Source organism: Homalodisca vitripennis, chromosome 5 (genome assembly GCF_021130785.1).
Source record: "Homalodisca vitripennis isolate AUS2020 chromosome 5, UT_GWSS_2.1, whole genome shotgun sequence".
NCBI classification, from domain to species: Eukaryota; Metazoa; Arthropoda; class Insecta; order Hemiptera; family Cicadellidae; genus Homalodisca; species Homalodisca vitripennis.
The window spans coordinates 59392100-59413176 of record NC_060211.1 but is presented as its reverse complement, the minus strand read 5'-3'; the positions used below and the strand labels follow the sequence as shown (position 1 = coordinate 59413176).

Below are 21077 nucleotides of genomic sequence, written 5' to 3'. Positions count from 1 at the left end.
CACGTCGTAAAACTGTTGGGACCATTTCAGCGCAGGAAGCTCGCTATCTATCTCGCCCACCTGCCAGACGTGTCCAGTCTAACAATGACTCACAACTAGGCTAATTCTGAAAACATCACTTTCGAAACAACGAAATTTTAAGATAAACGTTTTAAAAATGCTATTTTAAATAGGAGGTTGTATGTATAGCCATTAAAAAGGTTTGGTGAGGAAAAATAAATAGTTAAAAATACGTATTATACTGAGAATATTATTTTTTTATTGCTCTGCTTAAATCTATGATATTATATAACCAGACTTAAGAAACAACAAAAAGTTTACATAATACGAACTTAAATTCAAGTCTCTAGCATTCAAAATAAATTAAGAAGAAGATGAATGATTTATTTCAATGCGTAATAGGCTACAATATTAAACTATGTACAACTCAGTAGCTTCAAACATAATTATATACATATAGTAAAATAATACAAGAAACAATTTGTCATAATCCTAATATTATTATAAACGCGAAAGTAGGTTTGTTTGTTACGCTTTCACGCTAAAAACCATTCTATCTGTTGTATTGAAATTTTACATGGTCATTCCTAGAAAAAACATAAGCCTATTCTTATTTTGGAAACCCTTTCGGGCTACGCCCCGCTGGTCTTTCAAAAGTTCTGTACTGTGGGCTCCAAGAGCCGGATAAATGCATTCAACACTGCTATTTTTAAACATCGTATTATGTCAGCCAAGACCACATGTTTTATTATTTTAACCAGTATTTTCTATTTGTTTACATTTATAGAGTGAAAGCATAACAAAGGTAACAAAACTTCTTATTTAAACATAATGAGAAAAAAGGCAAAGCAATTGATTTATTCTGGCTCACAAAGCCAACACGAGAGTGACTATAAACGCAATTTTAATGACAGAAAATCGTCAAGGTGACATAGCATCCATTTACTTACTGATGGGTTCTACGATACTGATTAGGTATATAAATACTGATGTAATTCCTAAACTGGACCGAAGAAAATAGCATACATGAACATGGACTGGGAAGTAAAGAACTTTACTGTATCATGTATGATTTACATATGGATGAAACCTGTCACAATGTAAGTATTGAAATGAGTTAGTATTGCAGATGTTGATTTCAGTTTTTAATTTTCGATACAAATATTGAAATATCCATATAATTTTAGAAAACGATAAACTGTTTTGAATCCAACCCCATTTCAAAATTAAGTATTTCTGTCCTACTGAAATGAATGAATGATTTACTTCCTAAAAAACACATCTATTAGTACCCAGACAAAATCATACGAGTATTAGAAATCTATACTAACATAAAATAAAATTCTGTTTTGACAAATCAAATATAATTTTAATAGGAAGATAGAGTCCCAAAGGCAAATCCTCATTAGGGATACCATCAGATAAGTTCATCATTTAGATAAACAGTTCATTTGCGGTTGCAGACCTATAACTATTTATAATCCTATATATCCTATATACCATCAGCATGCCTACTTACGATTTAAAATTTCCATAGGACTCCATATTAAGTAATATAAGAACTGCGATTTTGAAAATTGCGTGCGAAACTGCGGGTAACAGCTAGTTAAAAAGAAATATATTTACATAACAACAACAAAACTAAAATACGACTATTTACAATAAATGATTACCCTAGGTTATTTAAAATCAGTGTAGGTTATTTAACCTTAAATAGAGTTCAACGGGAGCCCTTCAAGCTATGCAAAACCGATGTTCTCGTTCCAGTTGTGGGGCACAGTCCTCGCAGACAGTGGGATGTTCGCAAGGAACAGCTACCATAATCACTTCCTTGTGCTCCAGGCAAACGAGGCAGTGATTTATCACTAGCTGCTGACCTGTGGAATAATATGTTGTTGTTTGATTTTGCAGACATAAAATTAAATTGTATCATATTACATAGTTTAATCGTCAACCCTTGAAGGTTCATTTCTACTTTAAAGTTATTGAAATAAACTGTTACATTGGATTAGAAATGATTATATACTGTTTCTTATATATTTTATTAAATAATAATAAGCAAAATTATTTAATTAAGTAGTATACTTATTATTCAGCAACATGGATCTAACCATGTAAAATAATAGAAACACGGCGTGTGATTTTAGAATTACCAATTTATTTCTATCAATTATAAAGAAAACACAATAATGTTTGAAACAATCATTTTAAACCATTTGAAATAATTCAATTAAAATTTTCTATTAAATTTCAAAATTTTATAATTTAAATCAAACCTTCCTCCAATGTTTAAGAGACGAATACATTAATGATACGAATATTGTTCTTACCCACAACTGGAACAGGTGGTAAAACTGGTGCTTGTAGTGCTGCACCGTCAACTACCATTAGAAAATGCTGAATGGGTGGTACCACTGGTAGGGCTTGAGGAGCTGGAAAGACCAATGGACCAGGAGGAGGTACTGGAACAGCAGCAGCAAAAACAGGTAAAGCTTCCACTGCTTCAGCTCCAGGGGCCACCGCTGCTGGTGGGGCACGTCCACCTCCATCGGGAACCTCTGGTACCTTATACATTTAAAAACATTTTATTACAGGTATTGCAAATTCTTTAAGATGGCCATTAAAGGTCAGTTGGAGCCCAATTATATGCAAAGTACAAAATTAAAACAATACGTATTCTCTTCTCTCCTAATATATTTGCATAAAAAAAATTAAACTATAAATGAGTATAACCTTAAAAATATATAAATAAATGTGGAAAATAAAAAAATATTAATATCAAGTTTGGTTTTAAATAATGTCTATTTTATAATAATTTAAGAAATGTTATTTTCCATTAATTCATCACATTTATAGACTGCCTTGGGCTATTTTATTGGTGGAAGTAGGTGATAGGTACCTTAATGAAATGACTTATTTAACAAATGTTACTAAAAATTAGATAGCAACTCCGTGTTTCCCATGTGTATTACACTACTGATTCCTAAGCACTGTACATTTTATTTAGACTAACTTTTAAATGTAAAGACATGTTTCTGCATATTTGGCAGGTTAGTCGACTTACATAATGCAATAGGGGTTTTATTGAGCATAAGAAACGATACTATTTAACTGTCATTAAAACAGAAAAAATTATTCCCTAAAATGTTATTTATTTTACAATTTGCCTATCTAGAGTTGCTTAAATCATTATGTTATACAGTTTTGCGTTATCTGTAATTGGTATAAAATATATTTTTGGGGATTAATTAGAACTACTTTTCCGTCTCTACAGATCCATATAAAGATACTAGTAAACATGTCATAATGGCAAACATTTTAAACTCACCATCACATGTCTTCGTCTCCCGCGTGCTGCCACTGCCCCACGTCGAACACGTCCTCTTCTTGCCACCGCTCCACGGTTGCGACCGCGTACAGCTACTGCAGCTTGGCCACCAGCTTCTTCGTCCGGCGGCAATCTGCCACCGTCCACACCAACAACATCCTCATCGTCGTCTTCGTCGTCGCCTGCGACGTTGTAGACCTCGTTGTGGATGTTGTCCACTCACATTGATTCCGTTGCTGTGTAGATCTGCGTCTTTCATAGCCATACCCACTATAGGGTGCAAGCCATCGAGCTGAGCAGGCCAGTGAATCGTCCACATGTGTATTCCCTGGCTAAACCCAACTCTCCCCTCACGGTGCGGCTTCGGCTGCCATGGTAGATGTTGACCGGAAACATGTAAGCGGAAACTCCTCTTGAAAGAAGTATACAATAATTAGAAGGGTTTTACATAGCAAGTTACAATGTTTTTCATTAAAGAGGAGCATTTGTAAAGCATTTTCATCCCGGTAACTAAATTTAATGTCAAATAATTAAAATAATAGTTGTAACAGATCTGGATGAGCTTAAAATTCCTGTCTTAAAATATATTGATATATAGAAGAGATAAGTTGATGATACTCGCTTGAACGCGCAAGGTGGTGTAGCCTCCGTTGAAAAGTGTCAATAATCTGTATTTTTACCGAAATAAACAGTAGAAGGTACAGTTTATAACTACTTGCATTTTATGTGTACATGGAGAAATTAAAAAAAAAAAAATTGAATTTCGTTCCTTGATATTTAGCTCTAACAGTTTTTGTTAACATGTAAACTCTGGCATCTATACTTCTTGATCCGAGAGTTGAATGTCACCTCAGAACCTGATAGTAAGGTTTAGGAATTGCAATATACAGTAATATAATATTTTAGCCCATTATAATGTATTAATGAATTATCAAAGTAAAAGTGTTAGAAAAATTATATCATACAAGTACTATTAAACAAAGTTTCGATTCCAGTAAGAGTGTGATGTATCAGACGAGCAAGCTTTACATAAAGTTTTTTGTTGGACTCATGTAAATTAAATGAAAATAATATTATTTTTTAAGTTTTTAAACCTATGTATTAATCAAACAAAAGTTTAAAGAGTTTTTCATTAGCAAATTCATCACTACATTACCGAAACAAAAATCATCATATTTCAATCTTGATATCTTGATACAAATAATCTTCTGGAAATTAGACATCGTACATTGATACTAGGTGGATAATAACTTATAATACGTTACTAAAAGTAGGTTAAAATAAATAAATCGTACCGGAGAATTGGTGAGCTTAAGTAAAGTTATGATATGAAAAAATTATTACATTCATAACTAAATCTGAATGAAATTATAGTTGGATATTATTATTTCATGAGTTTTTCATTCTGTACGTACCGTGTTTATGTTATAAATATCATAACTATTTTCGTATCGATTAAATATCACAAATAAGTATGATTTGTATAAAGTGGCATGAAACTAAAACAATAGCTAAGAATGTTTTGTAATTGTATAGGAAACGGTTATTTTATAATGTTGTAATACGTAAGTAGTATCAAGTAATATACGAACCATTCATTTGCTCTCTTTGATGCCACTGGGGAGTCCGTGGAATTATGTCTGTTGTCTCCCACAGTCAGCAGTGTAACTTTCTGATTGCCCACAGTCTGATTTACTGTTTAATTCTTTTCTTGGAGATTTCTTTACATTTCCCAACGGCTTTTTCCATAAAAGGTTTGGCCTCCAGTGATACGCTTAAAATTTTACATTTTTGTTTTCATTATGGTTTTTTATTAGATGGTTTGAATGGTGTTTGTCTTCTTCGCGAGTTTAATAACAAGACACTAAAAGAAAACACTAGTTAAACTAGATCAAAATCAAACAGAATCATAAAACTAATCAAATGAAATTTTAAACGTTTTTGCCGATATTACTATACACAGTCGAAATAAATGATTTATACACACATAACCATGCTTAAGTCTACTTTTTGAAAAAAAGAAATGTTATGTTCTAAAAACATAATAGAATGATCTAATTGTGATTTAGTATAATAAACTAATCAGTTTCTGAAATATACAAGAAAAGGCACTTGATTTAAAGAACCAGAGATATCTAATTGTATTGTTGGTAACTGTCACAATAGTATAACTTTTAATTTATTAATGTTCGCCAGTACTGTGTGGTCTATCACTAAACATGATATTAAAATTTTACAATTTATATTGCTTTTGTGTATTATCATGTTGTTAGGAATATCTGCAAATTTTACCATTCTGTCTAGCTGGGATATCCTCATACTCTGATACTCCACTAATTGGTATACGAGATCCTGAGAGGCTGACGTGTCCATGTCTGCCACCTTCGGCTGAGTGGCATAATCTGTAACACATAAATTTTATATTGTACATAATTTTAAGTATTATTAATACAACTATATTTTTTAACTTTATTTAAGACGATGAAGGAAACAGGATTTTCCGGACATTATCCATCGTTCAGAGATACCAAAAAAATAACACCGGTACGTTAGTATCAGGTTGTTCGTTTGGATTTACTATTACTATTATATTACTTATTAAAAAGCACATATTACTAATTTCTATATTTGGTGGCACATTTCCTTTAACATTAGTCCCGTAAAAGTAACGTTACAACATATTATTAACTATTTTTTACAATAAAAATGTTAATTATTTGTTCAAATGTTTTATACATTTGTCAATCTAATAGTCCTAAACCATAACAACGTGTAAACAAGTTTTGCTTAATAATCCTAGAATGATACCTTAAATAATGCGTGTATATATTATGGCATTAAATAGTTAGTGAATTGATATACCGTCTGGTTTCCGGTAGATAGATTTTTAGGGAAAGGCAAATTTACCTATACTCACTCTTCCGTTCACCGCTGTCTTCCCCACCATAGTGTTAAAGTATTTATCATTACTGATCTACTATCTCACATACCGTGAGTAGATGTGTATTCGCAAAGTAGGACAATGCGGTTTTACTCGGATCGAAAAGTACAGAAGTTTTCCTTCATCAATTATTGTTTGGACGAATGAATCAAACTAAATAGAAATACATGCAAAATCTTCCATCTTTTATGTCAGTAAGATCGCAAAGATACCTGTTTTGTGCTCTTGAAACAAAGTTCAACTTCAAAAAAATTTATGACTCAGAATGTGTAATTCGAATTAACACAAAAATGTTATTACAAAATAAGTACAATTAGTGTACTTATAGCAATGAAATTAAAAAGAAAAAACACTAAGCTTAAGTTCTCAATAAATAAGTAAACATTATTTTTATGTATACCACACATAGGGGTTGGAATAGCCCTAGAATAACTATAATTTTTGATCTCATATGTGACTTATACTTTCAACAGAATGACGACACCGACAATGCCTTCAACCGGAAGTAAACGACATATTCCAGAAGTAGACCAAACGGTTATCTTTGACCAAAGTAGACTCTTCTGACGAACGTTGGCATACCTTTTCTTGATTGGAACGACAAACGCTATTATGACACCGAACAAGTTCTTAGGACTGGAAGTAGATGACAATGGTAGGAAGTAAGATACTTTTTGATCAACGTAGATTTTTCAGGCGTACGTAAGTATATTTTTTCCTAATTAAGACAACGCAAGTACTGGACTGATAAGGATATACCTTTGATCGAAAGTAGATAAAAGTAGTCGAAATTAGACAAGTTTTCATTTAAGAAAACTTGTTATATCTGCAAATGTATATATATGTTCTTGGTCAGGGATAAAATACGAAAACGTGTTGGAAACACTATGTGACAAGATGTAAATTGAAATAGCCGCAATTAGATGCTGTTTAACATGATTCGGTCTTACCGCTGTCATACTGCAGTCGTGACGTAGTGTCAGGGTGCTTATGTTCCATCCCCAGGACTGATCGTCACTCCCCAAGATAGGCTGGAAACAAACGATGAGGTTTTTTTTCAGTATTCAAAAGAAAAAGAAAGGAAGGATTGTCGTTCTTATTAAATTGCCTAGAAAATGCACAATGGCAATATTTAATTTAATTTCTTTACTCGGAGAAAGTTAAAGGAAATGTATGTATAGGTAATATAAAATTGGTTTACGCAATTAAACAATTATGAACCAATTTGAAAAATAAACGTATCCACTTAATCTGTGATGTAAACATGTAAAACGCACCATTTATTCTGTTGCCGTGTATAGCTACGTCTTTCGTAACCACACCCACTATAGGGTACAAGCCATGGAGCTGATCAGGCCAGTGAATCGTCCACATGTGTATTCCCTGGCTAAACCCAACACTTCCTCTCACGGCGCGGCTTCGGCTGCCATGGTAGATGTTGACCGGAAAAACGTAAGCGGGAACTCATCCTGAAATAAGTATACAATAATTGAAATGGTTTTACATAGCAAGTTACAATGTTTTTCATTTAAAGAGGAGCATCTGTAAAGTATTTTCATCCCGTTAACTAAATTTAATGTCAAATAATTTAAATAAAAAGTTGTAACAGATCTGGATGAGCTTAAAATTCCAGTCTTAAAATGTTTTGACATATAGAAGTGATAAGTTGAAGATACTCGCTTGTACTACTAACAACTGCTCGCTTGAACGCGCAAGGTGGTGTAGCCACTGTCGAAAAGTGTAAAGAATCTGTATTTTTACCGACATAAAACACTAGAAGTTATAGTTTATAAACTACTTGCTTTTTGTGTGTATATGGAGAAATGAACCAACAAAATTTAATATATTTCCCTAATATTCAGCTCTAACAGTTTTTTTTTAACCATTAAACTCTGGCGTCTATACTTTTTGATCCGAGAGTAGAATGTCACCTCAGAACCTGATAGTAAGATTTAGCAATTGCAATAGACAGTAATATATTATTTTGGGCCCATTATAATGTATTAATGAATTATAAAAGTAAAAGTGTTATAATAATTATGTTATATAAGTGCTATAAAAAAGTTTCGATTCAAGTAGTTATTCATAAGAGTGTGACGACTCACATGAGGAAACTTGTACAAAACTTTATTGGTTGGACACATGTAATTAAATGAAACTAATATTATTTTTGCTGTGTATTTGTCAAAAATGGAAAATAATTATGTCTTTTAAAGCTCTATATTAATCATACAAAAGTTAAAAAGAGTTTTTCATTTGAAACTTTATTACTCCATTACCAAAACAAAAACCATCATACATATTTCAGTCTTATATTAATACAAATAATAATCTTGTGGAGATTTGTCATAGTACACCGATACTAGAATGAAACCTTAAACAATGCGTATGTATATTATAACATTTAAATAGTTATTGAATTGATTTACCGTCTGGTTTCCGGTAGATAGATTTTCTAGGGGAAGGGAAATTTAATTTTAATCTTCTGTTTATCGCAGTCTTCCCCAACATAGTGTTAAAGTATTTATCATTAATGATCTAACATACCGTGAGTAGGTGTGTATTCGCGCAGTAGGGCAATGCGGCTTTACTCGGATCGAAAAGTACAGAACGTCAACCACAAACTAACTGCTAGAGCTACCATAACGGAAGTTACATTACATTTTCCTTCATCAAGTCTTGTTTGGACGTATAAATCAAACTACTTACAAGCAAAATCTTTCAGCTTTTATGTCAGTAAGATCGCAAATATACCTGTTTTGTGCTTTTGAAACAAAGTTCAAATTCAAATACAATTTATGACTCAGAAATGTTTAATTCGAATGAAAATAAACTCTTAGTACAATATAAGTACAATTAGTGTACTGCTTTTTCATTATGATAGCTTTTAACCTTTGTGTTGTATGAAAAGGTGTGATTATATTTTCATCCTCAATTTATCCTTGCCCGGATGGTAAAAAAATAGTCATTTAATGTCGTTGTTGAGGTCAATAAGTGGTTATATTTGAGAGTTTATTTATGTAAACGACTATTAAATCGTTGCCTTATTAGAGATTTAATTGAGCAGGTTTTGTTCAATTCATCCGGCTTGTGACTTATCGTTAGAACGCGCATACAGCAACCTGTACTGAGCAACGTCCTTGAGTATGGATCCTCAGAAGGAAAAATATGTTTATATTTTAAATGAGGGGAGCTTAAAAATTACAAAAAAAAAAAATAATAGTTTGAATTATGCAAAAATTATTTTACTTGACTTATACTGTTCTATCAGCGACGGTCTTAGGTAAGTGGACTTCCCAATACTACCATCAATAAATTTAACATTTTCAAACCATAAATTTGTTTGCCTGGCTAATTATCTCATTGTGCTAAAAATTCTATCCACATTAATTTTACAATCTTCCTAAATATACTACAGTGAACAATAATTACAAATTTATGAAAGCGATACTACATTTTTTATTGTGAACGGATAGAATTTCTTTCATATACAAATTTTGGTAACATTACGTTTCAAATAATAAGGGTTAGTACTAAACATGTAACATTCCTTATAATCGATACATTTGTGATATTATAAATTGCGTAGTCTTCTTTAATCAAAGGATTTTTTGTGGGGGTTTTTCTATAAGAGTTTTCTGACACTTGGAGCTTCTGGCAATCGCCCAGACATGGCCGGTTAGTCTGAAAATGTCACCCTTTCCAAGTTGTCAGTCTCTGCGGCGCTAAGTGCCATCGGCATTCACAACACTTGGTGTTCACGACAGAGAACCCAGCATGAATGATACTTTAAACAAATAATTTGAGTATTGCGTCCCAACACAGAAATGAAAAGCTAAGTTTTCACGCGAAACTCGTTATTTTAGATCTACTATACAGTTTGTTGATAACGTACAAACTCTAGTAGGCTACTTGTACGTTGTCCAACGTCCAATTAGGCAAATACTTGACTCATGACAAACACAAAAATAAAAATCTACTTTCCTGAAGATCAACCACCCATAGGAGTTAAATATAATTGAAACCCTTAGATGAACAATATTTTTGTTTCTTTTATCTTCCCTGTGAGCTTATAGCAATGAAATTAAAAAGACAAACACTTACCTTAAGCTCTTATTAAATAAGTAAACATTTTTATCAATGTATACCGCGCATAGGGGTTGGAATAGCCCTAGAATAACTGTAATTTTTGATCTCATGTGTGAGTTATACTTTAAACAGAATGACGACACCGACAATGCCTTCAACTGGAAGTAAACGACATATTCCAGAAGTAGACCAAAACGGTTATTCTTTGACCGAAGTAGACTTTTCTGACGAACGTTGGCATACCTTTTCTTGATCGGAACAACGACAAACGCTATTATGACACCGAACATATCTTAGGCTGGAAGTAGATGACAATGTTAGGAAGTAGATACTTTTTTATCAACGTAGATTTTTCAGGCGTACGTAAGTATATGTTTTCTTAATCAGAACAATGCAAGTGCTATACGGAAAAGAATATTTACCTTTGATCGAAATTAGATTAAAATAGTCGAAATGAGACTAGTTTTCACTGGAGAAAACTTGTTATATCTGCGAATGTATATATCTTCTTGGTCAGGGGTAAAATAAGAACACGTATTGGAAACACTACTTGACCAGATATAAATTATAATAGCCGGAAGTATATGCTGTTTAACATGATTAGGTCTTAACGCAGTCATACTGCAGTCGTGACGTAGTGTCAGGGTGCTTAAATTTCATCCCTAGAACTTGATCCTCACTTTCACGATAGACTGGAAACAAAAGACAAATAATGGGTTGTCATTATTATAAAACTACCTAGAAAATGCATACTAACAATATTAAATTAAATTTCTTTACTCGGAGAAAATTAAAGGTAAAGTTTGTATAGGAAATATTAAATTGGTTTACGCAATAAAACAATTACGAACCAATTTGAAAAATAAACGTATCCGCTTAATCAGTGATGTAGACATGTGAAACTCACATTGATTCCGTTGCTGTGTAGATCTGCGTCTTTCGTAGCCACACCCACTATAGGGTGCAAACCATGGAGCTGAGCAGGCCAGTGAATCGCCCACATGTGTATTCCCTGGCCAAACCCAACTCTTCCCCTCACAGCGCGGCGTCGGCTGCCACGGTAGATATTAACTGGAAACACGTAAGTTGGAACTCCTGAAATAAGTATACAATAATAGAAATGGTTTTACATAGTTAGCGAGTCACAAATATTTTAAGTAAAGAGAAGCAATAATATACATACATACATACATACATACATACATATATATATATATATATATATATATATATATATATATGTGTGTGTATATATATTAATAATTTAATAGCCATTATAAACAAATGAGAAACAGTTATGAACACTGGAAGTCCAATCTCCTTATATATTACAGAATAATTGTATTTTAAGTAAAAAGAGCAATATTCTAGGGACTTGAAGTCGGAGAATGAAACAGTTTTTATAAACACCAATGAAATAAGCAAATGAGTCTGCAAAATACCATGGCACTTGAATGAATATCTCTTTGAATTGCGGTTAAATTTTGACTATTTTACGTCATAGTGGATGAATACTATCTTAGAGAACGCACATATGTTGTCTTATGATCATTTTGATTTAAATATTATTTCAGTGTTAATTGTTAAGAGCTGGCTGGCTCTTTTTTGAGGTTTAGGATGTGAACAAAAATTTCTATTTTACACGCCAGTGTAGAGTTTGCCTTGTTGACAAGTTGAAACAATTGTATACTTCCTCGGTATGAGAAGCGTATACTTTAGTGAAACCGTATAAACGTTTAGCCATTTCATACTACTTTCGGTCCAAGATATTTCCGGTGCCGTAGTAGCGTTGGCCCTGTTATGATGAAGAAGGTATAATTCTGAAAAGGCTACATTGTAATTTAGTTCCGGCCCAAGAGATTTCTGGTACACTCTCGAGAACATAAGTGATCAGAGATCATGTGCAGAACATCCTCCTGAACCAGGATGCTAATTCTACAGCGCCCACTGCTACAGCCCGACCAGAGTCCCATTTGCTGAAGACAGTAGGCACTCCTCCTGACCGTAGTCCGAATAACAATGTCCAGGGGGGCGAGGTTGAGACAACAGTCTAGAGCTGCACCTGGCGCACTAGAAAAATCCCTAGTGCCCAGCAAGGCAGGCCATCCTTTGGATACCCACCAGACGAGCTACCATTGTCTTGGCCTCCGTTTTTGGCCACCAGACAACAGCTCCATACGTTAGTGCAGGTCTGACCACGAAACCATACAGCAAGTACAAAAACCTCGGTTTCAGTCCCCAAGACCCACCTATCACACGTCTGCATTGAATTAAAGACCATTTCCCCCTGGCAATGACCCTTTCAAGATGAGGTCTCCAGTTTAGAACCCTATCTAGGATCTATCCTAGGTACTTGACCTCGGACTTCATCTCAATGGAAGACTCTCTGAACAGATATGGACCAATGCCCTCCATCTGGTGACTCCTGGTAAATGCAACCACAGCAGCCTTGGTGGGGTTGACAGTGAGGCCCACCTCATCGCACCAATTTCCCATCATGTTCAGAGCAGCATTGGTCAGTTCCGTGACTGTTGAATCACAATATCATCTGCATACCTCTGTGCAAAGACACCGCTACTATTCAAAGAACTTAGCAGGTCGTCTACAACTAGGTTCTACAGGGGAGGAGAAGGAACGCCACCCTGCGGACAGCCTCTCATAGTCCTTGCACTGACACTTGCTCCCGTGAGGGTTGTAACAACAACCCTGTCTGTGAGCAAGGCCCTTATCCAGTCACAATTTGACCATCAATACCAAGTCTAGAGACCGCATTGATAATCGCCTGAGTGGTTGTATTGTCAAAGGCTCTTTCGATGTCCAGAAAGACACCTATGGCTACCTCTTTTGCTGCCAGCGTCTTCTCAATACTGCATACCAGTTGATGCAGGACCGAGTCGCATGACCTTCCTGGAGTGTAGGCATGCTGATCTGGATGTAGAGGTCACTCGAAAAGAGATCCCTCCCAAACAAACCTAGCAACCATCTTGTCCATGGTTTTAAGAAGAAAGGAGGATAGGCATATCGGCCTGAAAGACTTGGATCGATCCAGCCACACTCTCCAGGATAGTGGAATGAACATGAGGGCCACGGAGGCTCTAAACAGTCTGCACCGCTGGGGAAGGAGAATATCCAGACCCCGCTGCAAGCAAACCTGTTTCACCCCGTCTCCCCCAGGAGCTTTATAGGGACTGACAGAGTTGATACCCTCCGTCATCATGGTCACGTCTATCACCTCCCTACTCGTCATCGTGGGTACATTTCCCACATTTGCGATCACTAGACTACGGGTCATTATGTATTCCAGAAGCGACTTACCCCTGTTGACTCGATGTGCGAGTTGGCGTCGCATCCAACCACTAGCTCTGATCCGCTCCTCCCAACATGGTCCACCAGGGCAGCCAACTCTCTGCAGGGCGTAGAGTTCACATCATCATATGGGAGGTGCGGTCAAGCGCCACTTCGGCTAGAGCTTTTCCGCCCGAGCGCCCTCTCTTCCCACTCGGAGTAGAGTCAGCACCTCCAGATCCCCCGGTGCTGACTCCCTCTGCTTTCTCAATTTCTTCCTTTCATTACCTGACATCTTGCCCGTTTACCTCCTCCATTCACTGATCGGAAGCCAGGTGCCACCAGCTTTCTTTTGTTCTATCGCCCACCGCTTGCGCAATTTAAAAGGGAGCGTGAGGTTGTAATCCAGTTCACATGCTTCAGAGTCTTTGTCCATGGATTCAACCTTCGCACCTGCACCACCAACTGCTGAGTCATCGTCGATGGTGGTTGTGCGTGAGGAACAGGCAGAGACATCGAAAGTCAGGTTGACGGATGCAACTGCCAGTTGCAATAGTTCCAGATCAAGATCTTTTGGGGTTTGTTTTTTAATTGTATTAAAATCCATAAAGGTCCCACGAGTGCACACCTTACACTTAGTGCAGCGTCTGAAGTCTATCACTGTGACAGATTTGACTCCTGGAATCTGGAATCAACATCCATTTAAAGACATTCAAAACAGTTGGTGACGAACAAAAGCTCAAACCGAAGTCTCTACATCGTTTCGACATCAGAGACACCTTGACTACAAACAAATATATTCAAGATAAAGTGGTGTTCTCATAGCCTCATCAGGTATAAAATCTTAGGTAAACAATGGCTTATAAAAATCAAAAAGAGCACGATGCAACTTTCTTTTAAAATGGTTGAGTTATTATATTACAAATATTCGTATTTTTTTAAATGAGTAAATTTTAACATCTTAAAACTATTTATTTGAGATTAACATTTTTTCCGGCATCACTGTTTTATATCTAAACATGTAAAAAATATTGGGCTTATGTAAGTCCCCAATATTTTTATGTTTTGGTCCGCCATTTTGAAACAGTTAATTATTTTTTTAAATAAACTTACTAAAGTCTTTATGTAAGTTTCAGCATTAAAAATGTGATGTCTTAGGTTCACATTAAGACATTTTTAGATCTGACCATGGGACCTTCGGTTTTAGAACATCTTATTCCTTTGTTTTGATAATTTTTTTTAATAAGTTCTGTGTATTTAATTAAGAGGATTACCGTTTGTTTCTTTATTGTGACTCTAGCCGTTATCCTATGTATGCTTAGACGCCTTCGCTGATTCACAATGAATAATATTATATACATACACATACAGTACGGCACGTAAAATGAAATAATAAACAATATTACCAGCAATGTTTAAAAATTATAGAAGCCGTTTTTTAATATCTTAAACGCACATAAGCACAATTTTGTGTAACATTTGCTGTAATGGTAACTAGGTCTTATTATTCTATATACATTAAATTATTTTATTTTATAATTGGCGCGGTCTGCAGTATATGATAAATACTATGTTTATCTTTACTATTTGTAGTACCATTACCATTTTATAAAGAGTTATTTTACTTTACCATATATTAAGTTTAAACCATCTGATAAACATTTATAAAGTCCATTTAAATAACATGGACTTTATGCTTATAGTTGTGCTTATAGTATATGCTTATAGTTGTTTACATCACCAACTATATGCCCATTAAATAGTTGGTGTGGGAGGCTCTGAAGTTAAATATGTTTGAAAATAACAAAAAACCATCCTTTAAAAGTGAGCTCTTTCAATAAACATATTTAACATTAAAATCTGTTAAGAGACCTAAGAGTACAACATTAAACATTAATGTATATATCTATAATAATCTGTAAAACAAGTTTTCTTTTTAAATTTCATTATTAATAGACTACTATTCATTTAAGGCATTCAAGTTAGTAATTGTTTACTTGCTACGTAGTACTCCAAACACTTAGAATCACTAATTATTTATTTATTTCATAGCTTTCTGATAGATCTCCCAAATTAAAATAATCGACTTAGTTTTAATTACTATACCCGTATTGACTTATACGTCTTTTTAGTATAAAAGTGTTAAAAAAAATAAAATATCAAATAAAAAAGACACATTTAAACAAAATTTCTTAACTAAGGACAATACTTTTAGTGCTAATACAGTTTTCTATGAAAATGGTAATTAAGAATTTATTTATTGTCAGTGACAAACAAATTATAAGACCCTAAAAAACGTAAACTATACATTTTGCAGGAACTATCCAAGACACCGTATGTAGAATATTAAATAGAAGTTTATACCAAAATAAATATATCTCACAGTAATATACGCTAAAGTTATGGTAAGTTTACTTACTTACTTCCGTCGTGATTCCGTTGCGTGGATGTACGTCGGTAGACGAGGACGTTCGTACAGCAGATCTGCAATCGCAGCCATTGCTCTCAGGAAATAATATCAAACCAAAAATAGTAAAATACCACAATCTATACACTCGTGTCAGGTATCACTGGTAAAGTGAGACTGTCTTTTAAACTCAGCATCCTCTGGGGTTACACAGGCAGTGGTGGTGGTGGGGGGGAAAACGTTCCACAAGGTCACTACCCTGAACAGACGTGTGTCCACAAGTGAGTGACTAGCCCACTCACTAGTGGGCGGATTGAGAGTTGGAGTAAAAAGGGAGGAACTCTAGGAAGGTAATAATTTTATTCGCGCAAAGTTCTTTTAACGTTTCTCACTCTTTGACAAATCCGCCTGGGTTGTTCTTCCCCAGACACTCGTTACTACATAAGATTCAGCTCATCTGCAATCACATTAATAGCAAGCTATTCTTCAAATATAGTTCAGAGATTTCAACTTTTTAATCTAGTTGTTTGTACAACTATTGCTGAAAAAAATAATGATATTCTACGTATTATTACAACTGCTAATTGTGAAATGAGATGGTAATTATTTATATTTGGTAGGTTATCTAAGCAAAGTTACTTAAATAGTAGGCAATTAATTAAAACTAATCTTAGGCAATCTTGATTTAATTGATTGAGAAGGCAATAAATTCATAATTTTATTGTAAAAAATTGAAAAATAACAGAACCTCGAATAACATCCAAGATCGTAAAAAGCGACCTATGTTGATCCTGGTGCGTATTTCTGGTATACGCACCTATATATTAGGAAAAGTACCTCACTATTGAAATGTTTAGTAAGCCTTGAAATAACTAGATAACAGTAAACCTGTACACGAAACTGTATATACTGGTAGGTGTCCCTGTCTGCAAGTGAAGTGGTAGACCTATCCGTAAACTCTCGGTCCCAATACAACTGTTCAGCACTCCTCTAAATAACTAGATAACTGTAAAATGTATACAAACTTGTATATACTCCTCTGTGTCCCTGTCTCGAAGTGAAATGGTAGACCTATCTGTAAACTCTTGGTCCCAATACAACTGTTCAGCACTCCTCTAAATAACTAGATAACTGTAAAATGTATACAAACTTGTATATACTCCTCTGTGTCCCTGTCTCGAAGTGAAATGGTAGACCTATCTGTAAACTCTTGGTCCCAATACAACTGTTCAGCACTCCTCTAAATAACTAGATAACTGTAAATTGTATACAAACTTGTATATACTCCTCTGTGTCCCTGTCTCGAAGTGAAATGGTAGACCTATCTGTAAACTCTTGGTCCCAATACAACTGTTCAGCACTCCTCTAAATAACTAGATAACTGTAAAATGTATACAAACTTGTATATACTCCTCTGTGTCCCTGTCTCGAAGTGAAATGGTAGACCTATCCGTAAACTCTTGGTCCCAATACAACTGTTCAGCACTCCTCTAAATAACTAGATAACTGTAAAATGTATACAAACTTGTATATATTCCTCTGTGTCCCTGTCTCGAAGTGAAATGGTAGGCCTATCCGTAAACTCTTGGTCCCAATACAACTGTTCAGCACTCCTCTAAATAACTAGATAACAGTAAACCTGTACACGAAACTGTATATACTCCTCTGTGTCCCTGTCTAGAAGTGAAATACCTATCTGTAAACTATGACTTCCACGGTCCACTCGCCAGAATGGCCAGGTTCGGAAATGGTGTCTGCGACACATTCGACATCTTCAATGATAGTGCAGCTATTATTAGAAGACGTGTCTAGCTGCTTCCCAGCATACTTTAGAATAGATCGGGGCCTTGTTGAGTGCTTTGGGCCCCGATACATAAATATGTATTGTTTTCTTTGCATGCAGTAATGTATTTATAACGTTATGTAGTAGTCACTTTTGCCAATAATTGTAGCTCTTCTTATTTCTTTATTTATATGCTTTATTGCAGTTGTTATTTATTTATTATTGTTGTATTTGGCATTTGTTATTGATGGAATATATCTTTTTAATTTTTTTTAGGGATGGTAGTTTGTAATTTGTAAAATGTTTAATCTTTTTTGGATCTTTCAATTCACTTATTACTTATTTAAAAGTATTGTATTAACATTCTTTTTTTTTTTTATCCTTGTTATCCATTTATAGTTTTATGCACTGTTACTTCATTTACAGATAGATTATTTTTGCATTGTTATTTATTTCTAGATCGCTTATCGGCTTATTTATTATTTATCAATACTGTTATATTTATTATAATCTATACATATTTTATACATTGTCAATTATGTCTAGGAATATTAAGTCCAATTGCATGTTTGGCTTGTCCCTGTCATGTTAAGCACTGTAGTAATTAGCTACCTTGGAGTATGTTTATAGTTATAAAGTGGTCTTTGACCGTCGGAAGGAAATAAAATAAAAATAAAATTAACTCATAGTCCAAAAAAACCGTTTAGCCCCTTTTTTTAAATAACTTGATAACATTAAACTGTATACAAAACTGATTACTCATGTAACGTCACAAATGTATATGAAAGTTGGGTATAACGTGAAGTATATTTTATTATTAAATTTAATGTTAGCATTTGGAATTAATTATAACTTATTTTTTCCTCAGCTGAAAAGTGCATTTATTTCAAATATTTTATCGGATAGCTTGTGATAAGTACAAGAATGCATTTAAGTTAATTAACTATATTTAACTGTCTTAATACAGACATTTCAAAATAAAGTCAGCAAATCAGCGGTTGCAGAGGCTGGGATTCAGAAGTGCCCCTTAATTTTAAAATTATATTTTTATGCTAAACGGCCTAATTTTAAATATTTATTTCTTTAAAGGCTTATTATATTCCCAGAACAAATATCTGTCTCTAGTATACTATTTATGATAAGACAGGTCTTCACAGCAATTGTTGGCCTTTCACATCCTGGAAAAACTTTCCACTAACTACCCTTTTGTTTTGTTAAGTGCGGCCCCCACTCTACCGCGGTTAGAGGGTAACGGTATTTTTGGTTTTCCAGAAACACAAAATCTGCTGATATAGTACTAAAGAGACCGCATAATGATGAGGGACTCCCTGTTTTATTACCATCCTGACTTCTTGGAATCGAGGTTCAAAAGCCTTCAACCCCTTAGTCACCCGACCGTTACATGGTGAACCTACTCTACTATTGGAATCCAGGTCGTCGATATAACTTGTATTTTAATATGCTTTGCACCTATAGACACCTCCATAACTAGTGTATAAGTGCAAACATTACTGAATTAATACTAAAAGCAGGGCGTACAAGATGGTAACGATCGATCATTACGAAGTTGCTATGGGTGAAAAACGATCACTCATCAGACATATAATAATACACTTTAGAAACACAAAATAATATTTTGTTTTTATCATTACATCCAAAATAAAAAAAATACCTTTGTGTTAAAACCATAAAACAGCCATGTTAACCACAAGCCTAAAAACACAAGAGTCTGATTTGACTTGTGATTTGTTTCATGCAAAATTTACATTAAGACATTTAAACCACTTTCAGTGGTCACATTAATTCAAAAATGTTCTGATATCAATATACCAGACAACTGTGTGTTTTGAAAAAAAAAAATTGTCCGAAGTTGGATTCAAATATATCTTTTGAATATAAACTCGGATGTAATTGTATTACTGTACGCATTTTATTATGTATGCCATTAGATTAGATGTTATGAAAATAGTGGGTATAAATATTTTAATAAAAGCACCTGAAATTCATCTTGTCATCTGAATAGCCTAATTAGTAAGACATATTAAGCAGCAACTAGATAATTGGAATGCTTTATCATGTTACATTTTTAGGGCACTCTATGCTGTAAGGACTTTTTTCGAATTTTCAATTGTTTATTGATTATTGTTTGCTGCAATTTCATATTTACAATGACATACAACACTAAAGGTAAATAATGTTAAAAAACCTTATCGAACACATTTTTACGTAAGGTTTAGAGTGTGTTTTTGATCAAACAACGTCAATACTAATTAAATTGCTTGTTATATGATATAGCACTTGTTACTTGTCCAAGAATATTTATTTCCTAAGTTGGCTAACTTATCCATGTTCCTAAGCTGCGAACGCATAGAATATTTCCAGAATAAAATAAATTAGGTTATATTGATTAGGAAGTGATTATTTCATAATGGAAAATCTTATGTCCACAATTTAATACCTCAAGACAAGCGGAAAATTTGAAAATAAAATATATAAAAAACACTAACTCACCAGAACATAATAGTACCATACAAAATACGAATAAAACATATTAAAAAAGCAACCTTGGCAAGGATTGGGACTGCCATTGCTTAAAACCTTGAAAATGTATCCACCACTATCACAGATAACAATGTCTACATGATTCAGTTGTCCAAACCCAGGTTAGAGCAATGCATGGTCGATGGGCCTGTCCTTGATCAGGTTTTCGTCTAAAGAACATACATTGCTCCCCTCCATTATTAGGTCTTCTTAGTTGTAAAATAAACGTTTAGACTATAAAGTTACAACATTTATAAAAATAAATACTCAGTACACTGAATTAGATATGAAGAAGTATACATTAAATTATGATTTCAGAGTCAGAAAAAGACTGAATATTTGAAAGGAATATCGAAATTCCATACTTGTAAAATTGAATAGCAAGTAGATTTTTTGTCTATACAAATTAAATGATTAAAATCTAATAAAACTGATAAACCCACCGTATATGTGAGTTTTTCTTTTAGTTTACCTAATGTGCGTGGGTTTACTCTCTTTTTACTGTTCACACATAAGAAGAATATTTAACTAGAGTATATTTGATATAATATAACATTGAACTTATAGAAACTCTAAAAAAACACAGCCATTAACTCTTTTGCTTTATAATTTCAAAGACTTCACTAAATTTTAAATGATAATCCATGTCCAATTCATGCTTAATAACACAAATACAAATTAAAATATAATAAATAGTAATAAT

The 21077-nt window shown here is 34.0% G+C and overlaps 1 protein-coding gene across 1 annotated transcript; it reads right to left on the bottom strand.

Moving 5' to 3' along the window:
• Window positions 1-1734: 1734 nt before the first annotated feature.
• LOC124363486 (msx2-interacting protein-like) lies at window positions 1735-3936 on the bottom strand. Its single transcript, XM_046818735.1, has 3 exons — window positions 3329-3936; window positions 2331-2565; window positions 1735-1877 (listed from the first exon to the last, which is right to left on the bottom strand). Exons 1-3 carry the CDS (start codon window positions 3329-3331, stop codon window positions 1735-1737), a joined length of 381 nt encoding a protein of 126 aa, XP_046674691.1. The 5' UTR covers window positions 3332-3936.
• Window positions 3937-21077: the final 17141 nt, after the last annotated feature.